Here is a 22,515-nt window from a genome sequence, read left to right as displayed (position 1 = left end):
ACTCACAGAATTAAATTGTAAATCATCAAAGGAAATAAAATAGTCATCGAGATAAATAATAATAATAATAAACTTATCAATGGGTTTAAAAAACAATAACCAACACCCCAAAACATTCACTGTGATGTTGGAAACTACCTTATATAGAGATCATTCACCCATCTAGCTCAGCATTGTCTACACTGCCTGGCAATGGCTCTCTTGGGTTTTAGAGAAGTGTCTTTCCCAGCCCTGAATGGATATGCTAGAGATTGAACCTGAGATCTTTTGCATGCAAAACATGTTTTTAGGATGTGCAGCAGTGACAGACTCCTTGAACTATATATGCACAATCAGATTGCTTGAACTATATGCACACAACTCTATGTTTAGATCCAGCCCAAAGATTTGGGCCAAGATCCAGCAGTGGGTACTCTGTTGAATACAGAACTGACAAGGTTTCATCCATTCTAAGAAATACTGAGAATCATCTGAGGACTCTCTGGGTTGAGCGCTTACTTGAGTCTCCTTTCCATTGACATAGCACAGATGTTCCGCCACCTTCGGTCCAGGTTCCGTGTGGCCTGCTGGATGGAGTCACATTCTGTTTCAGTGGCACAGGCGTCACAGTCATGGAGCAGAACTTCACAAAGGTTGAGGACAGATGCAACTCCAGTGCTATGTTTCTCTATGTCCCTTTGCAGCTCCTATAGGTCAACAGATGAGCTTGTAAACATCTTAGACAAAAGAGGAGGCAAGCTTTAAAAAAATATGCAGCAGAAGCAAGCAAGGCAAACTTGGAACAGAAATGGATGAAAGCAGCCTATTTGGCAATTGATTACAAAAAAGCCATTCTATGATGAGTGGTTATCAACTTGTCCAACAGTTTTTGACTCAGATTCTAAGTGCATGTACTGAAAAGTAAGGTCCACTGAAATAGTGACATTTAGGGAGGAGAGGGAAGCAGTCAGTCACCACACCTACCCAACTGTGTTCTTCTAAAGTAAAAGTAAAGCAAAGTCTTTTGTACTAGCTATATTAGCACAAATATTTTTGCTTAAAAAGAAGGAAAAAGTTATGCTGATAACATTGATAATACATAGTATGGATTACACAAAGTAAGCACTCCTTTCTTTCAATTTAATATTGAGTTTATCTAGGAGCAGTTCTTTGAACCCTGAAAATCCTCTTAAACCTCTCTGCTGAATTATGAAATAACAATCCTTATACAATCAAATGAATTGAATTTCTGAGTAACTTCTCTTTCAGGTGTCAGACAACTGAGTGGCACTTCAAAGCACCCAAAGTGCTTCCCTGCAACGACTTGATTTGAAAACTAAAATGGTCTTTGTTTAGCCTTTATCGTCATTTCTCTATCATTAACCAGCTGGGAACTTATTGTTGTAAGTAGTTAGCATAGTTTATACAAACCTTAAAGTCTGGAATTAAAGGGAGTTATGTTAAACTAAGTTTTACAATATTTAATATGCCAACAAAGGCAAGTAGCTTAATTTTAATAACTAGTGAACATTTCTGATTAACAAATATTGATTTTTGTTTATCAAATCAGAGCCTAACTGATCTAGAAAATTATCTAGTAACAATTCACAAAACAGTGCAAGTGTGCATCTTCTGTTAACTTCAACAGGAGTTGCCTCAGACAAGAATTACTGATGTGAACAATGGTGCCTTCTGGGTTGTATCTGCTATGTTGTGCCATATATACATCTTTCATGGTCCCATATGATCCCTGTTTGGAGGAATATGGATAAATATAGACTATATTATTTTAAAATACAGGCTAATGTAAAATACAGGATGGTATGTGTTCCTCAAGGGCCAGCTTTGCCTGAAACAATTCAATAGATAAAAAGGTTAGTGTGAGACGCATGTGTGCTATACAGTACATGGTGATATCTGCAGTACAAACGGAAATTACTAAATGGATGGGTGGGTGGGTGGGTCATATGGCAATGGAATCATCCTCATAAAAGAAGTTAACCCTAAGCATGTGATTCAACAGTTTACAGTATCCCTTCTGGACTAAACTTGAACAGTACAACAACAATTCTCAGATTACTGAAAATTTCTAAAACCTGGAATTATTCTTGTGAAGCAAGAATAGCTATAACTATGGGACAAGTTTCCAGTGAGAAGATGTCACTTGGTTTGAAGTTCCAGTAACATTTCACACTCCTTCCTTGACAACATTTTGCCTTGTTTACATTTCTCCAAAACGTTTAGTTTCCTCCCATGTTTCAAACTATGCCTTGATTGTTGTTAGCCGCCCTGAGCCCGGCTTCGGCTGGGGAGGGCGGGATATAAATAAAATTTATTATTTATTATTATTATTTCTTCTCTTCCATTCCTTGAATAGTGTGTGTGTGTGTGTGTGTGTGTGTGTGTGTGTGTGTGTGTGTAACAGGAAATATAACACCAGGAGCAGTGCTCTAAGTAGTAATACAAACATGTTTTCATGGAAGGCAATCTTACCCGGCCATGAGTGATTGTCAAAGAAAGAAAAGCTCAGAGTAGGCCACTGAAATTGATGACTAAGTTAGGTCCATTAGTTTCAACTCTGTACCCTTTGACTGCGGGGTACAAATTCAACCCATTTTAGATACATTGCTATGCCAGAGTATAATTGTGAATAAATGGTACCTAGTTTTACTTTGAATATATTAGTACTAGTGTCTGGGCAAAGCTGCAGAGTCACTAGCTTGCAGGATTTGCAAGATATATGCCTCTGGGGTAAAGAATGACCCCCACAGAAAATATATTAATGGTTCAATCCTTTTTCTGGGGCCTTCTCAGAAATAAGTCTCACTGAGTTCAGTGAAACTTAGTTCATAGTATTACAGAGTATTATATTTTTCCGTATTTAAAGCTTTTTTTTCTTATTTTTTGTGCATGTGCACATACAGTATTCTTGTGATCTTTTCGAAATGAAAAACATCTGCATAGGTGACTAGATATTAACCAGGTAATGTAATTTTGTGTCCATATGTACCTGTATGCCCCAGTCAAAATCTACATCATGCATTTCATTGTAGGCAGTCTCTGGCCTTTAAACCCAGAGGCTGCAATCCTATGTACACTTACCTGAAAGTGAGGCCCATTTAACTTTCTAGGTAGGGTTTCACTATTAATCTTAGCCCTGTGGCATGTTTCCTGAAGACACATGCTTTGGAGAAGCACACTGACTGGAAAAGTTCCAATATAGTGAGCTCTATCAGGAAGACACCAGGGGTGGAATTCAACATCATGCCAAGGCGATCATTCTATCAGCCCAAGCATTTCTGCTTGCCAGATGGAACGATCTGCCCTCTCCCCGCCAGCCCATGCTGGCTTTTTTTTTTGGGGGGGGGGTTAACTTTGCAAAATGCAACATCTCCTGGACTAATGTGTGAATCAAATTTTGCATTCCTCTGAATTTTGCAGTTCTTTCATTAAAGAAAATACCCAAAACACTGCATTTAACTTTAGGACAAAATACATTTAGAAATTTTGTGATATAGCTATATCTATCTATCTAATCCAAATGCACATTTTTGTTTGGACACTTTCTTAAAGCTGCAGATTAATGTAGAAACACAGACTTATGAATGGTCATATGCAAAACTGATGTGGACCCAAAATAGACTAATCCATCCATTCCAGTGTAAAGGTAATGTGAGTAAATTTGTGCTCAGCCTTTTCACTTTAGACATTGTAAAAGCTACAGTTGGGTCTTGCCAAAAGTAGCTTTTCAGTTGTAGTGAGAAAGCTATGATTCTTTGACTCCTATATGGATTTTTTTCTAAGCAAGCACTTAGAATGGGGTATGCCGAAAATTATTTTAAAAAGAAGAAGAAAACCTTATGATTAAGTAAATGTATGGAAAGAAAATGGCGAGTTGAGATCTCTAAAGGGCATTTTTAGGGCTACAGATTCATATAACCAAAAAACAATACAATGAATGCTCAACATCTTAACAATGGCTCAGGTCCCCCCCCCCTTCATTCTTCTCGTTCTGTGTTCATGGCTCTGCAGGTTATGCACAAGCTTGAAAGTTAAACATTATTTCTGTATAGCTCATGCAACTCTGCATGCAAAGGAATTATAGCACATGTTTAAAAACAGCCAACGATGAACATATCTTTTGGCATCCCCAAGTATGGAGAGTCTCAGGCATTTATAATGCTTGCAGTGTACAAACACAGAAGGCTTCCTCTAAGTCTATGGCAGTAAACAGTGCCTCGCAATCCACTCCAAAACTCCCACACAATGAAAAGCTAATTACAGCAGAAGCTGACATTCTGGACATAACATCACAGTGCCTTACCTCATTTGGTAGGGTCAGTGAGCAGTTCCATGTTGACAGCAGAAGACTCTATCAGAGTAATGCTATAAGCATCACCTGCCATGAAATTTAAGGGCATCTTCCTCTCACTGCCCTCTTGCAATATTGAGCTGGATACAGCAGGCCCAAGCCTGTACCACACTTGGATCACTCTCACCTTTGTGCAATGGGGAGTGTGGGTGTTTCATGATTTTTTTTTTTTGTTCTTCTACCTCAGATTTTTGTTTTACCTGCTGCTCATTTAGTTTCCTTTGAATCTCCTCGGAATCACAGGTTTCATAGACAATGGGCTTGGACAATTCTGACTCAATGTGGGCAAGCCAAGATCTCAAGATGCTCATGTTCTTATCCAACTGCTGGACTGCCACCAGGGTCTCCTTCAGCTTCTTCATCCTGCAGGATCACAGGCAAGATCATGAGTATGTTACTTAATAGTCTGCATTGTTAAACAGCATCTTTATTCTCGTAATTTTCTGTACAGAAGTAGTTGGGCTTTTACATCTGAGCACCACGCACTTAGGTACAAATATTATAAACAAGGGCTTATACTTTTAACAAAATGTATCTTATTTCATGACCACATCTTGACACAGAAGGCACTGCCAAATAGGAAAACATTTTTGTGAGATTAATATACATAGAAAAATCTGAAACGTATCTCTAAAAACCCTATTTCTGAAGTCTTGGGCTCTACAGCTCAGTTCTCAGAACACGCTGGGAGTACTAAACACAACAACAAAATGCTTTCAGATGTAAGAGTGAATTGTAGCATTATTTTTTACTGTAGCACTACTCTTTTTACTGTAGAAGTAGTTCTTTCAAGATGCAGTGCTGTTAAGAGTGTTTCCTGCTTGGCAGGGGGTTGGACTCGATGGCCCTTGTGGTCTCTTCCAACTCTATGATTCTATGATTCTATGATTCTAAGAGAAAGAAAAGGCTTCTTGGTACCCATTTTGGTCCAAGTAGTGTTTGCCGTTGATAACAGCCACCTTAACTTTTATCTTGATTAACAAAGAAATGAGCTATTATTCAGAATTTTTCAGGTTATTTTTTCTTAGTGCAACAACTGTGTAGTTGTTATGGGGAATCCAGACCTCGCTAATCAGTGCATAACTTTTCATGTGGGGCTATCACATTTTTCCCCAACCCAAGATTGCACTATTTTTTGCCAACATTTTAATCTCTAACAACATAATTGATGCAGAACAGTGTATTGTCTTTTGTGGTTAAGCTATATCCACAACGAACCATTGGCACAGCTCAAAACAAAAGCTGAATGTAAAACAGAAAAAAACTTGGCCCTAAAAATCTTTGGGCCAATTTATTTTGCTTCTTTTTTCTTCCCTGTACAATTAAGTACTTCTTTACTCCCACATACAGGATTGCATAGAAAACAGGTGTGGGCTTTCAGCACTTATACTTCTCCACAGGACCTTCCACATGATGGAAAGGATCATGTGGAGAAAAGAAGTGGCTGGTTCACATATTCAAACAGCCATTTGTCAACTTCAGTAGGAACAGATTTACTAATCTGCAGGGGCCTTTACTGAAACCTTGTTACAAGTACACTGGTGCGTAACAAGAAAATTAACAATTCTGTTTGGCTGCTTTTGGAACGTAACTTTCATAAGCAACTAAATACAAATTCACTTTGTTTTCCAAGGGCTACAGCATGTTATATTAAATTGTATTTCTTTCTCTCATTCAAATTTAAATTTAAAACAATATATTTCTTATAATATACACTCTAAAACACACACACAAATAAAAGAAGTGCTTTATAAAACTTTCCCCAAAATCCCGGTAGTGGCTGAGTGTTATATAAACAAACTGCTCTTCTCACAACATAAATGTGATAGTCAACTGAAGGCTAAATGATTTTCAAAGAAATACTACCTAGAAGCAGAACAGTTACATTTAGAAAACCAAGTACTATTTGTCACAATGACACACAAAATGCGCCCAAAGTATTTACTTTGATTTTACAACTTTGATTTTCTTCATGACAGCAAATCTATCAAATATTTCTAAAGCAAAATGTTACATACAATTTCACCCCATTAGCCTTGAAAAAGACTAGCAAGGAAAATTAGTGAAGGCAGATGAAGGAATTCTTTTCAAAACAAGAAAAGTAATGAACAAACTTATGGATGATTTACATGGACCCCCCCCCCCATGGGAAACAATTTCCCTTTAATTAACAGATTCCTAATAAAAGATATGCCAGAGTGTTTTTACAGTGTTCAATTACAGGGCGCAGAAGGGACTGGTCCTGCTACCTTTTCTGACAGGTCCTGTAGCAGCTGTTTTAGAAGAAAGAGGTAGCCCCCCCCCTCATAATTGATCACAAGGTGTGGTGCATGCACAGTATTTGAATGGGAATACTCATTAATTTTTGGGCAACCCCCTCAAATATTTTATTGGGGGAGGGGGGCAAAGGGACCTCAGCCCCTAGGAATTGGCTCCTGTGTTTAGATGGCTATAGCAGGCATAATTTGGTTTAAAATGGTTGTGGTGGGGAGAGTACCCAGAAGATAGGATTTCACTGAAGGCTCTCGCACCCCTGCCCCAATGTGAGCCTTGGATATTGCACTCTGAATAGAACATATTCCAAAATGTATATGCAATACAGTGGATGCTTGGGTTGCGAACGTGATCCGTGTGGGATGCACGTTCGCAACCCGCGTCTGCGCACGCACGGGTTGCGATTCGGCGCATGCACGACCACCAAAATCCAGAAGTAACCCATTCCGGTACTCCCGGGTTTTGGTGGTCCACAACCCAAAAAAACGCAACCTGAAGTGGCTGTAACCCGAGGTATGACTGTAGTTGCCTTTTCAGACACAAAGTGCTGGAATAGGTGCCAGTCTGTCAGGAGAGAGCAGCCTAAACCAAAAGGTATACGTAGGTCCACCCTGTGCATGTGCAGCTTTTAGAATCTTTAGCTTGACAGGTCCCAGTCTGATCTCCAAGCAGTGTTTTCCCATAATGCCTGAACACCCTAGGGCTGCTGCTGCGCAGTCGCATGGAAAGGGTGTGGCTTACCTACTACGCTCACAGATGGTCTTAATTAAAAAGCAAAGTGGTAGAAAAGTCACAACCAGGCATTCCCACCCTGTAATTGTGAAGCATTCACAGTGCAAATTTGCACAATTGCAGGTGGAGCTAAAAGCACTGTACCTTCAAATAAAAATAAAGTGATTCCAGAAGAGAAAAGGACTTAGATCTATAGAGGGATTGAAAAAAAGGCACAATTTCCCCCTTGCTGGTTGGTTAATATATGAAACAGCAATACCGAAAACAGATTAAAAGTAAAAATAAGATCATAAATGAAGGCACTGAGACTAATTGCAGCATTTTCCTTATGTCTATATTCGGGGGGGGGGGGAGGGAACAGGGAAAGCAAACACTTGGGAGCTCTTCTAGACATTTTTGCAGGTTTTTCTGGCAACATACCAGGCAGCTTTCCACCTCTGCCTGAAGGAAAGTGTGAATTAAATAAACACTTTTAAGTTTTAAACACCAGCAACTGAACCAAAACCTCACATTGTAAACCTGCTTTGACTTAGGTAAGCTTAGAATCAAAGCCTGAGGGATATATCCACACGCTTTGGGTTTGGAGAAGATTAAGTAGAAATCATGACAGAGCTATCAATAGCTTTTCATTCATCAAATGGCAAATCCCTTGACTAAACCTAGCAACATAATTTGTGCTTCAAACAACATGGAAAATAAACATGTGTCCATGGGCTTACTCCAGCCGTTTTGCTCTCTGGCTTGAATCAGGGCTTACGGGATTTGTTTGCATGCATGTTATCTAGGAAACACAGTTGTGTGGGAACAAGGACACATACTAACTCAAATAGATGTGCAGGAAAATGTCATGAAAGACAATGGAATGAATGTAGTTCTTGTTGTGTGTATGTGAGAGACAGACCACAGCACAGCTGCAGACAGAGTAGCTTTTATCTCCTTTGAGGTAAATATGCAGCAGTATCCTTGGGAGTCAGTGTTCTAGGAAAACCTGCAGCGATTCTGAAAATCCCTGGGCATGCTGCTTTAAGAAGCTTGGTCTAAGTCCTTTCTCTTGATTCAGAGAGCTCATGTTCAAAATAGCAGCTTGAAATCATCACATGATAGGTTTAACCAAGGTTATATACATTTAGCAAGCCTGATACACAAGTACAGTAAGTCCCCTGTGACTTGCTGTACATTCCTTACAGCCCACATCTTAACCATTTGACCTTGCTCACTTTCTAATCTAATTGTCCAGGGTCATTATTCTTCATTAACAAATATCTGTAACTTTAAAAGTAACATTATATTTTCATTGCAATAACTAGTTTAAATCCTAAGTAATCTGGCATTTTTATATCATTTTAAGAATGTATGTGTGGGGAATTTTTTTTGGTACCATTAAACATTATGATATTTCTTTTTAGACGAATACATGTCTTAAAGTATTTTTATACTGAACATGCATTTACTATTATTCAAGTACACTACACTGTATCATGAAGTCATAGAATCATGATTAAGCCGGACAGCTGGCTTCTAATAATAACTTGTAATGGTTTTTTTAATTTTTTAAAAAAAGAAGTGTAAGGTTTTTTCAGATTCCCCCCCAGCTTTATTTCAATTCTTCAAGGTATAACTATACAGATCTTAAGATCTTTAGAAAAAAAGCAAGTTGGATTCAGAAAATATAACTATATATCTAGAACTTAAAGCATTGAAGAAGAAAATAAATCTATTTCCTAGTGACTGAGAAAGCCGTATTGCAGCTCTGATACAGGTTCACTTATAATAACATTCTCTTAGGAAATAAGTAACACATAAAATGCTATGTATAGCTTGCTGGTAATATTTAGAGTGTCTTTGGTGGTTTAAGATAAATTCAGAATGCTGATAGCAAGGATCAGAGCGTATATCCTGCTTGAAATACTTCTGTAAAACCAGTCTCCATGCCTGCCCTTTTCTGTGCCTTCTTTACAGCACATGGAAGACTGTGAAGTCAAATGCATTTTCTGCTATGGCTCATGTGTAGTTTGTGATCCTGCATTTAACTGGCAGTAAAACTAGGTGTACGGTTTCACTGAGCAAGTCACTCCGATGAGCAGGGTGGTTGTTTCCAGTTCATTTTGCTCATTCCAGAACTGCAAAGATTTGTGCTTTATAAAATGTAAGGATCTGTTTATCAGCGCTTAGCTCCCATTTAGTCACCTACTCAACATGGAAAAGGTCTAAAATAGGAAAAGAAACACATAAAAGAAAAAAATAATAATGAATCAAAATGTTCACATGCCTTGTCACATCGCAATTGCAATCAGGGAGGTCTGAATCCACACTGCGGTCATCTGCCATCTTCACGGCCCATAAATCCACCAACACCAGCATTAAGCTTTCCAGCACAAAAATTAAGAACATTCAGTCCAAAATCTTCTCAAGAGTGTGCCACACAGAGCACCATGTGCACACACAAAACGCTCACACTCCCAACAAATGTTAGTAACTCACTGCCTGATAATATGAGCCCAAGCAGTGACAAGTGGTCATGTTTCTAAATAAAACTTACATTCATCAACATGTGCCAGGGTGATCTCCTGGAATGTAGGCCACGAATGGGGGAGGGAAGGGGGGGAAGGCTCCACTGCAGACTCTGAACAGTTGTAGACTCAACTGTCCAAGAGTCCAGGAGAAAATGTGCCCGGTTATTGTAAACAAAGCAGAGGCTTGTGTGTTTCTTTCCTTGTTTTTATGGGTAATATTGGGGTGATTTCTTTTTATAAGAGACAGAATCCCTACTGGACTATAAGAGGCAAGGGATTAAACAAATGAAAAGAGAAAGGAAAAGAGAAAAAGTTTAAGTTCAGAATAAGTTTAAGATTACTACAGCTTGAGTAAAGATACAAAAGAAATTGGCACTGAGCACGTTCCTTGTTTAATGATTTTATGCAACCCACCCACCCCAAGAATGAGTATCAATAAACTTGGGCACAAACCAGCCATGGTGAAGCAAGTCTCATTGGTATTAAGGAGAGGCACACAAGCACACATGTAACACTTATACTGACAGCAAGGGAATTTAAAATGTGTTTTAAAATGATAGACATGGACACTATTTTGTGGGGGAGGGAAATCATAGTAAATTTATTTACTTTTACTGAATGTATTTTTATCTACCCAATCAACCAAATGAATTACAAGGTGGTTTTAGAAATAGTATATTCATTTGAACCGGGAAATAAGTTTGAAATGTTAAAATAGCTGATTCTTATTGATTGATTCCTGTGATATCAAAGAAAGAAGTTTTAAAACGAAAAGTGAATGATTTATAGGGGTGCTGCGTGGAAGAACAGATCACCTGGTACGGTGGAGCCGAAGCAACAGCCTCCTAGCAGCGATGTTGCTGCTGTTTACCTGGAGGGCGGCAGTGTTGAGGTTAAGGCTATGCACCTGAATGCAGCATTGAAGACAATTTTGGGCTAGATGGAACAGTGATCTGATTCCATCTAAGGCAGGTTCCTATGTTCCATCCACTGCCTTCTTTGCTTTTCACTCTGCTTTGCCAAAGGTGAGCACTTCTGCATTCAGGGCAGGAGGGGAAAATGGGAGACAGGAATTGAATGGGTACTTCTCAAGTGCTTTTGGGGGGAAACCTTCCACCTTTTTCGGGATGGAAAGTTGTACATCCCCAGCCAGAATAGGTGCATGTGCAGACCATATTATTAATAAGGAAAAATGTTAGCAATTGCAACGAAAGGAATTGAAAATAAAATTTACTATGAGGAATTGTTTATTTTTATACACCACCTTTCATCACCTAGAATCCCAATATTCAGAGTCAGTGAGCTGATCCAATTTCAGTAGCCAATATTGTATTGGGTTTTATCCTCCACAAATGGAAGTCTATTTGATCCAGCAATGGATTCAATCTTGGGACTGGGGAGGGAGGCACTTTTTGCTGACCTCTCCTCCCTCCTGCAGCTCCCTGTGCCATCTCCCACCCTGTTCCAAAGGGGATGCCAACCCTCTGAAACAGACTTCCTCAACCTTGGCCCTCCAGATGTTTTTGGCCCACAACTCCCATTAAAATCAAAGGATGAAGGTTGTTATCAACCTGGGAATATCCGTAAAGGGGCAGTATGATACTAATCTCCATAGGCAGGTGTACTGCTATATAAATACAGGTAATCAAGGAAAGAGGAGACAGGTGAAATAACCTGATGGGATTCAAAAACAGATATCGTAACACAGGCATGGGAAAGCTTTCTGAGCCCAAGGACCACAACACCCTCATGCCAGTGGTGGGAACGTCTGGAGGCAAAAGTGAGTGGAGCAACAGATGTGACCTTCACCTTGTGCAGTAGACTACATCCAAGCCATGAGAAAGCGGAACACAGAAACACACTTCTCTACCCAGGCAAGCGATAGGCCTTATCACAGTCCAAGGACACATTCCAGACCAGGCAAAAGAATTTGAGGAAGGCTGGTGAAGGGCCTGGGAAGAGTCTCAAAGGCCAGATAAAGAGGTCTGGGTGGCCTTGTTCAGCCCCCGAGTCTGAGGTTCCTTGCCCCTGCTCAAAAAGGTGAGGGGGAAGGGAATCAAAACAACCCATTTGTTGCACTGCAATAGGTTCCTTATAAGGACGGGTTAGATGGCAAAGATGAGCGTAGAGAAAATATTATTGAACGGTTGCATGATAAAGGTTTGCAAAGTTGCATGGGATATCGAGAACGTGTTCAAAGAGATACAAACCCTCTCTCATAGCGCTAGGAGTGGAGACCACACAAAGAAACTGGCAGCAGCTTCAAAATAAACAAAGGAAAGCATCTAATTACTGCCACAAGATCTGGCAACAGGACTCTAAAGCTTAGGGCCTTACTACATGTTGCAATGATTATGTGATTAGCAATTATGCCAAGGATTCTAAAAAGAAAATACAAGGCACCTCAGAGTGGCGGGGAGGATGGGTAATAGCCAGTGCTAGGTGGGGCTTAAGCCTTCTCTCCCCAGCTGCAATTCTCCACCACCACCACTAACTTGCCCTCTAGCACGTTAGAAGTGAAAAAGACCAATTGCCATGTATATTTGGAGAGAGATACATGTTGCAGTGCCTCTAACCATCTCGTTCCTCCCCACCCCAGATGTTGAAGTTAGGCTCCTTATGAAATGGAATTTAAATATATATATACATGGTACAAAAAAACAGAACTTCTCTAGGTCCATAGATGGTTGCTTAGGGCAAACTGCCCAGTGAAGGAGCATGGCACAGAGATTTAGGCTGGCTTAGAGAGTTTCCTAAAAAGTTCCATGACACAAAATAACCAGGTTTTAATGTGGGGCATAGCTGAGAAAGACAAGATATGCTTTATATACCTAAATAGGATTAGCTCCACTGCATTTTGTCTTTGCTTTTTCCTTCTAGGCATGAATGGCTATCATTCATTCTCATGAGGTGACATAAAGCCTGTACTTGGGGGCAACAAAAAGAACAGTACCCTCCAGCAGTGTTCCCAAAGAGCCAAAGGATCCAGATACCCCTGCTCCAACCAACCAGCAGGCACTTCAGAGCTACTCAGGAGGAGGGACAAGCACATGGAAACACCTGCTTTGGAAGGAGGGGAGCCTCCAGTGCCTGCATAAGCTCCCAGTCTGAGCTGCTTCACTGATGAGGCAACAGCTCTCATCTAAACTCCAGCCTCCTTGACCTGGGGAAATGGACAGTAAAGGTGCAATGAGGGAGAAGCTGCCTCCCTGGCCTGACAAAATGGTGCAGCCACCATTGAGGACTTCATGAAAGCAGATCAGTGTTCTATGAACTGCTGAACTGTAATGACACAGTTGAAATCGAGCAAAACATTTGGGAGGTTTGAGAGGAAGCAGCAGAACCCAAATAGAAGCAACTCATTTAGTTAAATTAGGAATGCATTAGAAAGCATTCTAAGCAGGATAGTGTGTGTGTGTGTGTGTGTGTGTGTGTGTGTGTGTGTGTAAAAATGGCCTTTGGACTTACTGAGTGGCCAGCTACTGCTCTTTATAGGATTGATAAATTTGGAGACACTGTTCTGCAAACCATTTGTACAAAATAAACAAAAATGGTTTCAGAATGCATGTACAGCTCTAGGTCTACTGTTTTCTATAAAACCACATCCTGAGGAGCCAAACAGGTGTTGTAAGAAATACCACTTCCTGTTATAATGAGACTAATGTCTGTGTCTTGGCATCTGCTTTGAAAAATCCAAACCTTTACAGGAGAGTAAATGGTGTAAAAGTGGCCACAATGGCTAGAGTAGACTTTACCAACCAGTTGCCCTCTAAAAGTTTTGGACAAACTCCCATCATTACTGTCGGTTGGATAGCTCAGCTCAGCTGGTTAGAGTGTGATACTGACAATGCCAAGGTTGCAGGTTTGATCCCCGTATGGGACAGTTCCATATTCCTGCATTGCAGGGGGTTGGACTAGATGATCCTCAGGGTCCCTTCCAACTCAACAATTCTATGATTCTATGATCCCTGCCTGTTGGGCCATGCTGACTGGGGCTGATGGGCATAGGAGTCCAAAACATGTGGAGGGCACCAGTTTGAGAAAGGCTGGCTACACCTTACAGAGTTTCGCACAGCATAGGGCAAAGATTCAGAGCAATGACGGCCAGGCTGCTGACTCTAGCTGCATACACACTTTTCATTCTAGAATCAATGAAGACTGAGTACTTGTTTTTTCCCCCTATGCGGTCATACACACCATCTAAATCTAGTGTGGTGTAATGGTTAGAGTGTTGGAATAAGACCTGGGAGAGCAGGGTCCGAATTCCCACTCCACCATGAAATTCCCTGGGTGACCTTGGGCCAGTCACGGTCACCATCTCTTAGCCTATCCTGCCTCACACGATTGTTGTGAGGATGAAATGGGGAAGAGAAGAACCGTGTGCACCACCTTGAGATCCTTGGAATATAAAGGTGGTATAGAAATGCAATAAACAAATAAAAAATAGATGTAGTGTTTTGTCTCTAAAAGCACTTCTTGAGAAACTGGTTTCATTTTGAAAATAAACGCTCACTGCAGATTGATTCTGCACTCTTGTGTTTATTTATTTTTTTACCCACAAAAAATATTTTTTGGGGGGGGGCAGGGGTTGTTACATAAGAGCCCCAGATGCACTTGAACTGTGTAACCTAAATTTGCAGGTATACAGTTGAATCATACCTGCAAAAAAGCCACAGCCTGAAAGCAGCCTAGATACCCTTACAATACACGCAGTTATAGGTTGAGCGCCAGTATCAAATTTCAAAACAAACACAGACATTATAGGTCAGGTACTATGGATCATGAAGAATAAATGCCAAGAAAGAAGGACAGTAAGTAAGAAGGCTGATGGTTGGTTAAGGTAAAGCTTCAACTTTGTGTTTAGCCTGCTGTGATGATCATCAACACAAGCAGCATTTACCTGGCTGCAATGAGATCCAGAAGATGCTGCCATCTGTCATTGACCTTGCCAAGTTTGTACTCAATCTCCAAAGCTTTGCTTTCATGGCTTGCTTTAGCAAGTCGCTCTCCCATTTGCTGGAGCTGGACTTTATTCTCTTGAGCGACCGCAATTTCATCTTGATAATCCTGGATGACAGAGGGATTGAGAGAGATCATAAAGCTTATTCACAACACCCTCCAGCTGAAGACTATAAAAAACAGGTACTTTTTAATGCTTGTTTCAACAAAGCCTTGCAGAACATTTAAATCATACAGTAGCTAAAAACAATGTTCCTTCCTATTGCTTACCTAGCAGCAATGACATAATGACATAATAAGAATGAAATACAGACACAAATTATTACACTAGATTATTTCCAAGGGCTTACCTAGCTTAATGTAACTGTCTAAACTGAGAATGTTTGAAGAAAGGTCTACAAAAGAAATTCAGAAGCACTGTACCTTTTTGAGTTTTTCTATCATTTCTTCAATGAGGATATCTCCATTCTGGGAAACTTTACTCTCCATTTGTGTCAACCATTCACAGAGCTCCTTGTTCTTCTCACTGAAGACTGCCCACTCATTCAGTCTCTCACTCACCTGCTGCCGTCTCAAGGAAACCTTTAAAAATTTGTAGAAGGAAATAAATAAATAAAATCACACTGTGACAAAAACAGAGTCCTTGAGCTGCCGTACAGGTGTTTCTGCACTGAAGAGAGAAGTGCAGACAAAACCTTTCACGACTCCTTTAACAGCTTAATGATCATGGTTAATCTCAGGATACTTCTGGATCAAATCCCATTTAAGTCAGGAAGGCATTTTCAAATACTGGAGGTCACACAAAGATGAACTGTAGTCTTCAGTATTATGCACAGGCTCTGTTCTACTGTCCTAGGTGTGTTGAGGTGAGGACATCCCCATATAAGCTGAAAGGGTGTCCTAGAACCTTCCTACAAGTCAATATTTCTGTGTGGCAGCAGCAAGGCCTTGGTACTCCCTGCTTATTGACATTAGGCAGGCACCCTTGCTATACTGTTTTAGATGCCTGCTAAAATAAAATAAAATGATTTCAGTAATCCAACCCAGACACATAAATTAGTTATGTATACATGGGTTTTATTTTACATTTGCTGATTTTATATTGTTTTATGTACACTGCTTGGAGATTGTTTTAATTAACTGGTATATATTTTTTCTTCAAACACACACATGCATACATAAAAATAAATAAATATAGGAGGCCAGTCTAGGTTTGCCTTGAATTAATATGAAACAGAGAGTTGCTATTTGAATTCATACTTTAAATTTTTTTTGGGGGGGAACAAAAATTATCTTAACATTTAGCATGTGAGGAAGACTTCATCATGAAATGAGACCTGAGGAAAACTTTAAGTCACTGCAGATCTAGACTGAAATACTTTTACTGCTCACACTAATAATTTAATCTATATTTGCCCAACAGGCATTTTAAAAATAAAAGCCATGCAAGTAAATTGGCAACTCAATCCATAAATATGGCCACTATTGGCACCAGATTATATACAAGTAATATGCCCACAAGCCACAAGTCCCATGGATTTGCTTGTCCTTTTCTAGCCAACATACCTAAAGACATGAAGGATGACATCAAAAAAGCAATAAGCAGTAAGTCTTGGGGAGATAGTACAGCAGGAAAATAATAGGTGTCTGGTTTAACAAGATGACCCTTGCGTATGAAATCATAAGTACTCTGTTTTGATCTTAAAATGTAGACTAAAGGAAGATTGGGAAGATTCAAGAAGATCTTGAGAGAAAATGCCCTGCTATTTTTCAAGACAATTGTATGACTACAATCTAACGGCATCCTACTTACTGCAGCTGTTTCATCTTTTCTATAAGTGCAGCTCCTTCTGAGTTTACATAAGCTTCTCCACTGAGGAAGTGAACACTTCATAAAATGACTGCAGCAGGCCCCCGTTTTTGTGTATTTTAAGCTGAGATGAAATGATACCCCATTTCCTTTTGCGGTTCTCCACACACTAGCATTAGCAAAAGTGTGGTTCTAGCAACCTTGCTTGTAAATTCTCCTCTAGCGCACAGTGTAACCATCAGATGGCAAAAGGCTGGTAAGTCTAAGTTTGTAGCATGTCAATCCTTACTTCTTCTAATTGAATGAATAAAGTTAGGGGCTTCCTGGGCTGGTGCAACTGTCTGTAACTTCTTACTGGTTCTCATATTGCACTGGAAGTTGCTTACTGGTTTAAGAGGGTTTGTTATTATTATTTTTAAATGATGCTGTTTTCTACTCAAAATTGAAACTAATCCTACAATTGTTATGCATGCTGTTCATGCATTCAGACCTTTCTATAACAAAAGCAGTATCATATGGAAGCCCCATTTGTATTCCCCGTCCCCAATTTATACATTTATTTTTGAACAATTTCAATAGACTATTATACAAAACAGAATTACAGATACACAAACACAAAGAAAGGGAACGGGTGGGGAGCAGGCACATGTAGCTGAGATTCAATATCAACGAAAGTCTACTGTCTATTCACAGAAGTCCATACAAAGAGTCCCAACAGAGCTCCATTTGTGACTAAGACAACCCCATAAGCTTTGCAGCCAATGGGACTATGTCTCTTTATTACACATATACACACCAACTTTCCTTCAAGCAGCTCCTGGAGCTGTATCAAGGCTGCTCAAGAGAGCTTCATTGTTGAGCAGGAAATTCTAACCCAAATTTCCCACATCTAAACTCAACACTCCAGATGTTACACCACACTGGTTCTCTGCTCTGACCTAAAGGTTTGGTGCAACCTAATGGTGAATGCCCCCCACCCCCCCATGAATTATACTATTTTACCTGGTGACACAGTTCTTCCCATTGTCTGTGCAGTAGTTCAATGCGCTCATTGAGAACTGATATATCATCTGCACTGATAAAAGAGGACAGAGTCTCCTTCAGCAGAGCTAGGTGGGCAAGATCGTCTGTCCACCCCTCAGCAGCACTCTCTAGCTCCTGGATTGGAAGAAGAAATTCTATAAGGCATTGGAATATTTGAGAAATACACCTTTATTATTTGCTTTTGGTGATTCTGTGCAGTACTATAGAAGAGAAACTCTCTTCTAACATTAAATCATTATAATTAAATAAAAATAGTTATCAAAAGCTTCCTATCCTAAAGAATAGCAGCAAAAAACAAGTATCTGGGTTCTGGTTCTTTGGCTCAATTCAAACATTCTGGCTTTGAAACATCCTTCCCCCAGCACAGTTGATCTGATCAAAACTGGAGCCCTTCTAAAGGCCTGATTTTAAGCAAAACTTGAGATGTTGGGACATCTGATCAAGCCCCCCCCCCCAATCTGGTTTGACTCTGTGGCCCAGCAGGATAGGCTAGTCTGCCTCATTTTCTGAACAATGGTTGCCGCAGCCACTTTTATGCCATTGCAGTTATATAGCATCTCCTTTGGGGCCAGAGTCCCTTATGCAGGAGTGTTTTTACCTTACAACGAATCTGTTCTGTGTGGAGTTCATCATGATGGTCTGGCAGTGGCTGGGAGAGCTTCTTCTTGAATGATTTTAACTTTTCCAGAGAATCTGCTATGCCTTTTTCACATTTCTCCCAGTCCTGAGGGGAGAGGGTGTGGGGAACGACAATATGAATGTAATTTTCAGAATCCGGGCAAGGAAAGAATACAGAGAATATGCAAAAAAGAAAAGAAAAGGGTGATGCAATTGGCCAATGCTTCCTCAAAGTTACTCCAAGTGTTTTAACTAGTTTGCAAAGAATCATGAAAAGTAGAGATGAGATCTTGTTCTCATTATATAATGCAAGGCTGGGGGACATGGGTTCCTCTAGCTGTTGCTGGACTCCCAACTCTCATCCACCTCAGCCAACATGAGCAGGGATGATGAGTTGTAGTCCAGCAACACCTGAAAAGCCACAGGTCCCAAACCCCTGATATGAGAAGGCAGTTATGAAGAGAGACATGGACAGAGCTGGGGTCAGTGACTTTGTCTTTCTCACAGAGGCATAATAAAACAGCATTATTTGAAGTGGTGAATTCATTAAGTAAACTTACTTTTAACAAGAATGTAAGCTGTTTCTTCTGTTCCTCAAGTTTGAGGCTAGCCAATTTCCAGCACTCCTGGATTTCTGAAAGTTCAGACTGTAGGGATGTTTCTGTCTCACCATCAGCACAGAGTAACAGCTGCTTCCCTCCTTCCACTGTTAAGATGTAGCTTCCTTGCTGGCGAAGGAGAACTTTTTCTTTAAGCTGTGAAGACCAGTGACATTCTTCTAGCATCATTCTGGTTTTTTTCACAATACTTTCTTTGATGGATCAGAACTACTGTAAATCCCAAACTATTATAAGTACTCTTATTCTTTTTATCTAAAGAAGATTTTTTTTTGCAATAGTTACCTGCCTTATGTCAAAGAAAGAACTAGTAGTATCTACAATAAAGAGGCACCTACCAACAATTTCATGTGCTGTTCCTCAGGGCATGGGAGAAAGGGGGAAAATAGCCTATTTTCTCTTTCCTCTCTCTTTCTTTTCTGCTCTCCCTTCTCTTTTTTTTATGAATCCTTTTCATTTTTCTCTGTATCTTTCCCAAAATAACTCTCTTCCCCCTCTATCTTTTATCCCTCTACACACATGCCTCCTACTACTGGGAGGCCACCCCATATATTGAAAATGATAGTTAGAAAACGTGTTACCAAAATATGTGCAAAGCCTTTTTTAAAAAAAATTACATTTCATTCTTCCTTAAAATGCTCAGCAATTTACATCGGTTTCCCAGTTTCTCTCATACAGCACTTACAAAATACAGCAGGCATCCCCAACCTGCGGCCCTCCAGATGTTTTGGCCTACAACTCCCATTATCCATAGCTAACAGGACCAGTGGACAGGGATGATGGGAATTGTAGTCCAAAACATCTGGAGGGCTGAAGGTTGGGGATGCCTGAAATATAGGAATGCTGTAGCATCAGCTACCCTTCAGAAACAGTGTCTGGTGCCTCCCTTCCCTTTCCCCATATTCAGTTTCAAAACTTTAGAGCTATTATCCTTTTCTTTTACTGTTTATCAGCACAACTGCAGGAGAGACTCCTTTCATTGTCTTCTTTTATCCCAGTTACTACAAATTCCCAATACTTCATACCTATCTACACTACGAATCTGTATATAAGATTTGAATTTGGCTGGTGAGCATTAAGGTTCAAGGACTCCCTAAAGATGTACACCAAAGAAGTGCACCTGGAACAAGCCATTCACAGCAAATCTGGGGAATAAGCAGCAATTAGGTATGGCTAATGGGGAATCAGCCAGATGCTAGGCTGATATTTTATATGATATCCTTTGTATGTATTTTATACCAATTGTGGCTACAACTGATGAATGTATTCACTTTTTACTTACAGCAAAAATTGCACTTAATTCCAGTTTTATAACTTTAAGGGCCTGCCAAGGGTTTACCTGCATTTCATCCAGCAATGCTCTAGCCTGCTGCAGTGGTATAGGAACATTGCCCAGCCCACTTGCTGTCTGACCAGACACTTCCACCAGCCACTTGCGCAATTTCTCTGCCATCTCTCTGTAGCGTTGCCACTGGCGAATCTGACTGTCAATTATGCCCCGCCTCTGCTGGGCTCTGCGAATCACCCCTTGCCACTGATTACTGAGGAGGGCCAGTTTCAGATTAAACTCATCCCTATAAGAAGAAAGGGCACAAAATGAAGGATTCATTCAGCCAAACAGCACCAAGAGAGCTTCCAAAAACTGTAGTGTCTGTGAACATGATATGCTTTAATTTAACAAAAACTGGTTGATGTCAGAGCTCCAATTCTAAGGTCTTATTATCATACTTCTGGTGTGATCAGAGGAGCTAAAGCTAAGGCAGCTGGAATAGCCAGTACCTTTGTCTCTAAGGTTTCGTTGTGATACTACAGAGTATCTGCAAATTTCTTTGAAAGAATCAATGAGGGCAGATGAGGAGCAAACAAAAACAAAGTTCAAGGGTAAGATTATAAAGACCGCAAAATTCCACCAGGCTTCTGATATGTCCTGTATACATATATTCCATTTTATTGCTAGACATGGCAATTTAGTCATCTTGGCTTAAGTATTTATCAGCATATAAACACTTGTATGTTTTGTCTAGACCAGAGTATTTCTATGAGAAACATTTTTACTGAAGTGCATTTTCCTCAACACTCTAGAGATGAAAGCATCCCTGTGACTGTTCTTTAGGTTCACTCTGCTCCATCTTCCTTCTGACTGAAGGTTAAGAATGTCAAAAGTAATTTTTGAAATCAACACATGCAAAGTTTGCCGCAGCCAGCAGTTCCTCCTGGTCACTTCTGATTTTTCCATCTGAGTAACTGACACGAACAACCACCTAAGTACATTGACAAAGCACAAGCTGAAAAATAATATTTTGATGAAATTTATTCCTTTTTGTGCTGCTTGGCAATGCACACAACTGCTTGTACATATCAGTAAGATGGAGGAAAAAGAGGGATAAACAAAAGTTGGTCGGACTGTGATCTCTTACAAAGTTCAGTTTTTAAAAAGCGCAATAATGAACTGAAGAAAAATAATGGCATAGCACTACTTCAGAAAGAAAAGCAACATTCAAGAAGAACTTTTGTTGCCTAATATTTTTTCCTAGTGCCCAAGAAGCTTAAACCCAGCATTTACATCTCCCACATATTCCAACTTCACCTTCATTAGAGAGTCAACTGGACTTTTGTAAAGGGAGTCCAAAAGGATGCTAAAGGAGGAAAAAAATTATTTGTAGCTGTCTTCACTGTAGAAGATTTATTTTGTTTTATTTCTTATTCACCCTTTACCATAAGGTTCCATGGAAGCTTACAACAATAAAATATACCATTTCAGATCACTGTGCCCGAACTAACTTTTTCCAGGAGCGGAATACAAAGAACTGTGGCCAACAGTGGTATCAAGAGAAAAAGCCCTAGGTGTTACTGACAGACTACTAGATCAACAATGGTAACACACAGGACCCAGCTAACATCCTTAAGAAAGCAACTCCCCTATGAGGAAAGGTTTCACCAATGGACTACACTTGATCTTAGCCAAAAGGCCGAGAAGCGATGAAAGGTTTCACCAATGGGAGCTTTTCAGTTGAGTAAGAGGAATATAAAATAATTAAATTATGCATGGTGTGGAGAAAATGGACCCCCCAAAGCTTTTCTCCCTCTTTCACACCACTAGAACCTGGGATCACCCAATATAGCTCAATGCTGGAAGTCAGGACAGACAAAAGGAAGTACTTCTTCATGAATAATTAAACTTTTGGAATTTGCTACCAGAGAAGATAGTGATGGCCACAAAACTGGACAGTGTTAAAAGAGGATTAGACCATGTCATGAAGGATAAGTCTGTCAATGGCTGCTAGTTATCATGGGGGTGTACTACCTCCAGTTGGAAGTACTATGTCTCTACAGACTAGCTGCTGGGAATCCCAAGTGCAAAGAGTGTTAATGTGCTCAGACTCTGCTTGGGGGCATTCTGCAGGCCATGGAGGCTGGATTCTGATCCAGAAGGCTCTTCTAGTATTCTAGTTGTAAAGGTTATAAGAACGTTCTTCTAGGAAAAGGCAGGGGGGAGCCTATTTTCCTGGCAATTTGTGTTAGCACAAATAAGGATACCATTAAACTGGAAGGAAAAATGAAATGCTATCATTAGGTATACTACAATAATCTGAATAT

General features: G+C 40.0%; 1 protein-coding gene across 14 annotated transcripts in view; it reads right to left on the bottom strand.

Moving 5' to 3' along the window:
* SYNE1 (spectrin repeat containing nuclear envelope protein 1) overlaps positions 1–22,515 on the bottom strand; it is a 291,021-nt gene that overhangs the window by 32,912 nt on the left and 235,594 nt on the right. For 13 of the 14 annotated variants that reach the window (XM_082215153.1, XM_082215141.1, XM_082215140.1 and 10 more), the window contains 8 exons: positions 20,258–20,492; positions 18,862–19,056; positions 18,282–18,407; positions 17,642–17,797; positions 15,253–15,411; positions 14,771–14,937; positions 4,552–4,714; positions 499–686 (listed from right to left, as the gene is read on the bottom strand). In XM_082215153.1, the coding sequence (XP_082071279.1) occupies positions 499–686; positions 4,552–4,714; positions 14,771–14,937; positions 15,253–15,411; positions 17,642–17,797; positions 18,282–18,407; positions 18,862–19,056; positions 20,258–20,492 (1,389 nt within the window). Of the gene's footprint in view, positions 1–498; positions 687–4,551; positions 4,715–9,626; positions 9,822–14,770; positions 14,938–15,252; positions 15,412–17,641; positions 17,798–18,281; positions 18,408–18,861; positions 19,057–20,257; positions 20,493–22,515 lie in introns of those variants that run through there. The other variant, XM_082215143.1, reaches the window with a different exon arrangement.

The sequence above is a fragment of the Podarcis vaucheri genome (genome assembly GCF_965113315.1).
Source record: "Podarcis vaucheri genome assembly, chromosome: 3".
In the NCBI taxonomy this organism is placed as follows: domain Eukaryota; kingdom Metazoa; phylum Chordata; class Lepidosauria; order Squamata; family Lacertidae; genus Podarcis; species Podarcis vaucheri.
The sequence above is the reverse complement of the archived record's forward strand: the minus strand, read 5'-3'. Positions and strand labels throughout refer to the sequence as shown.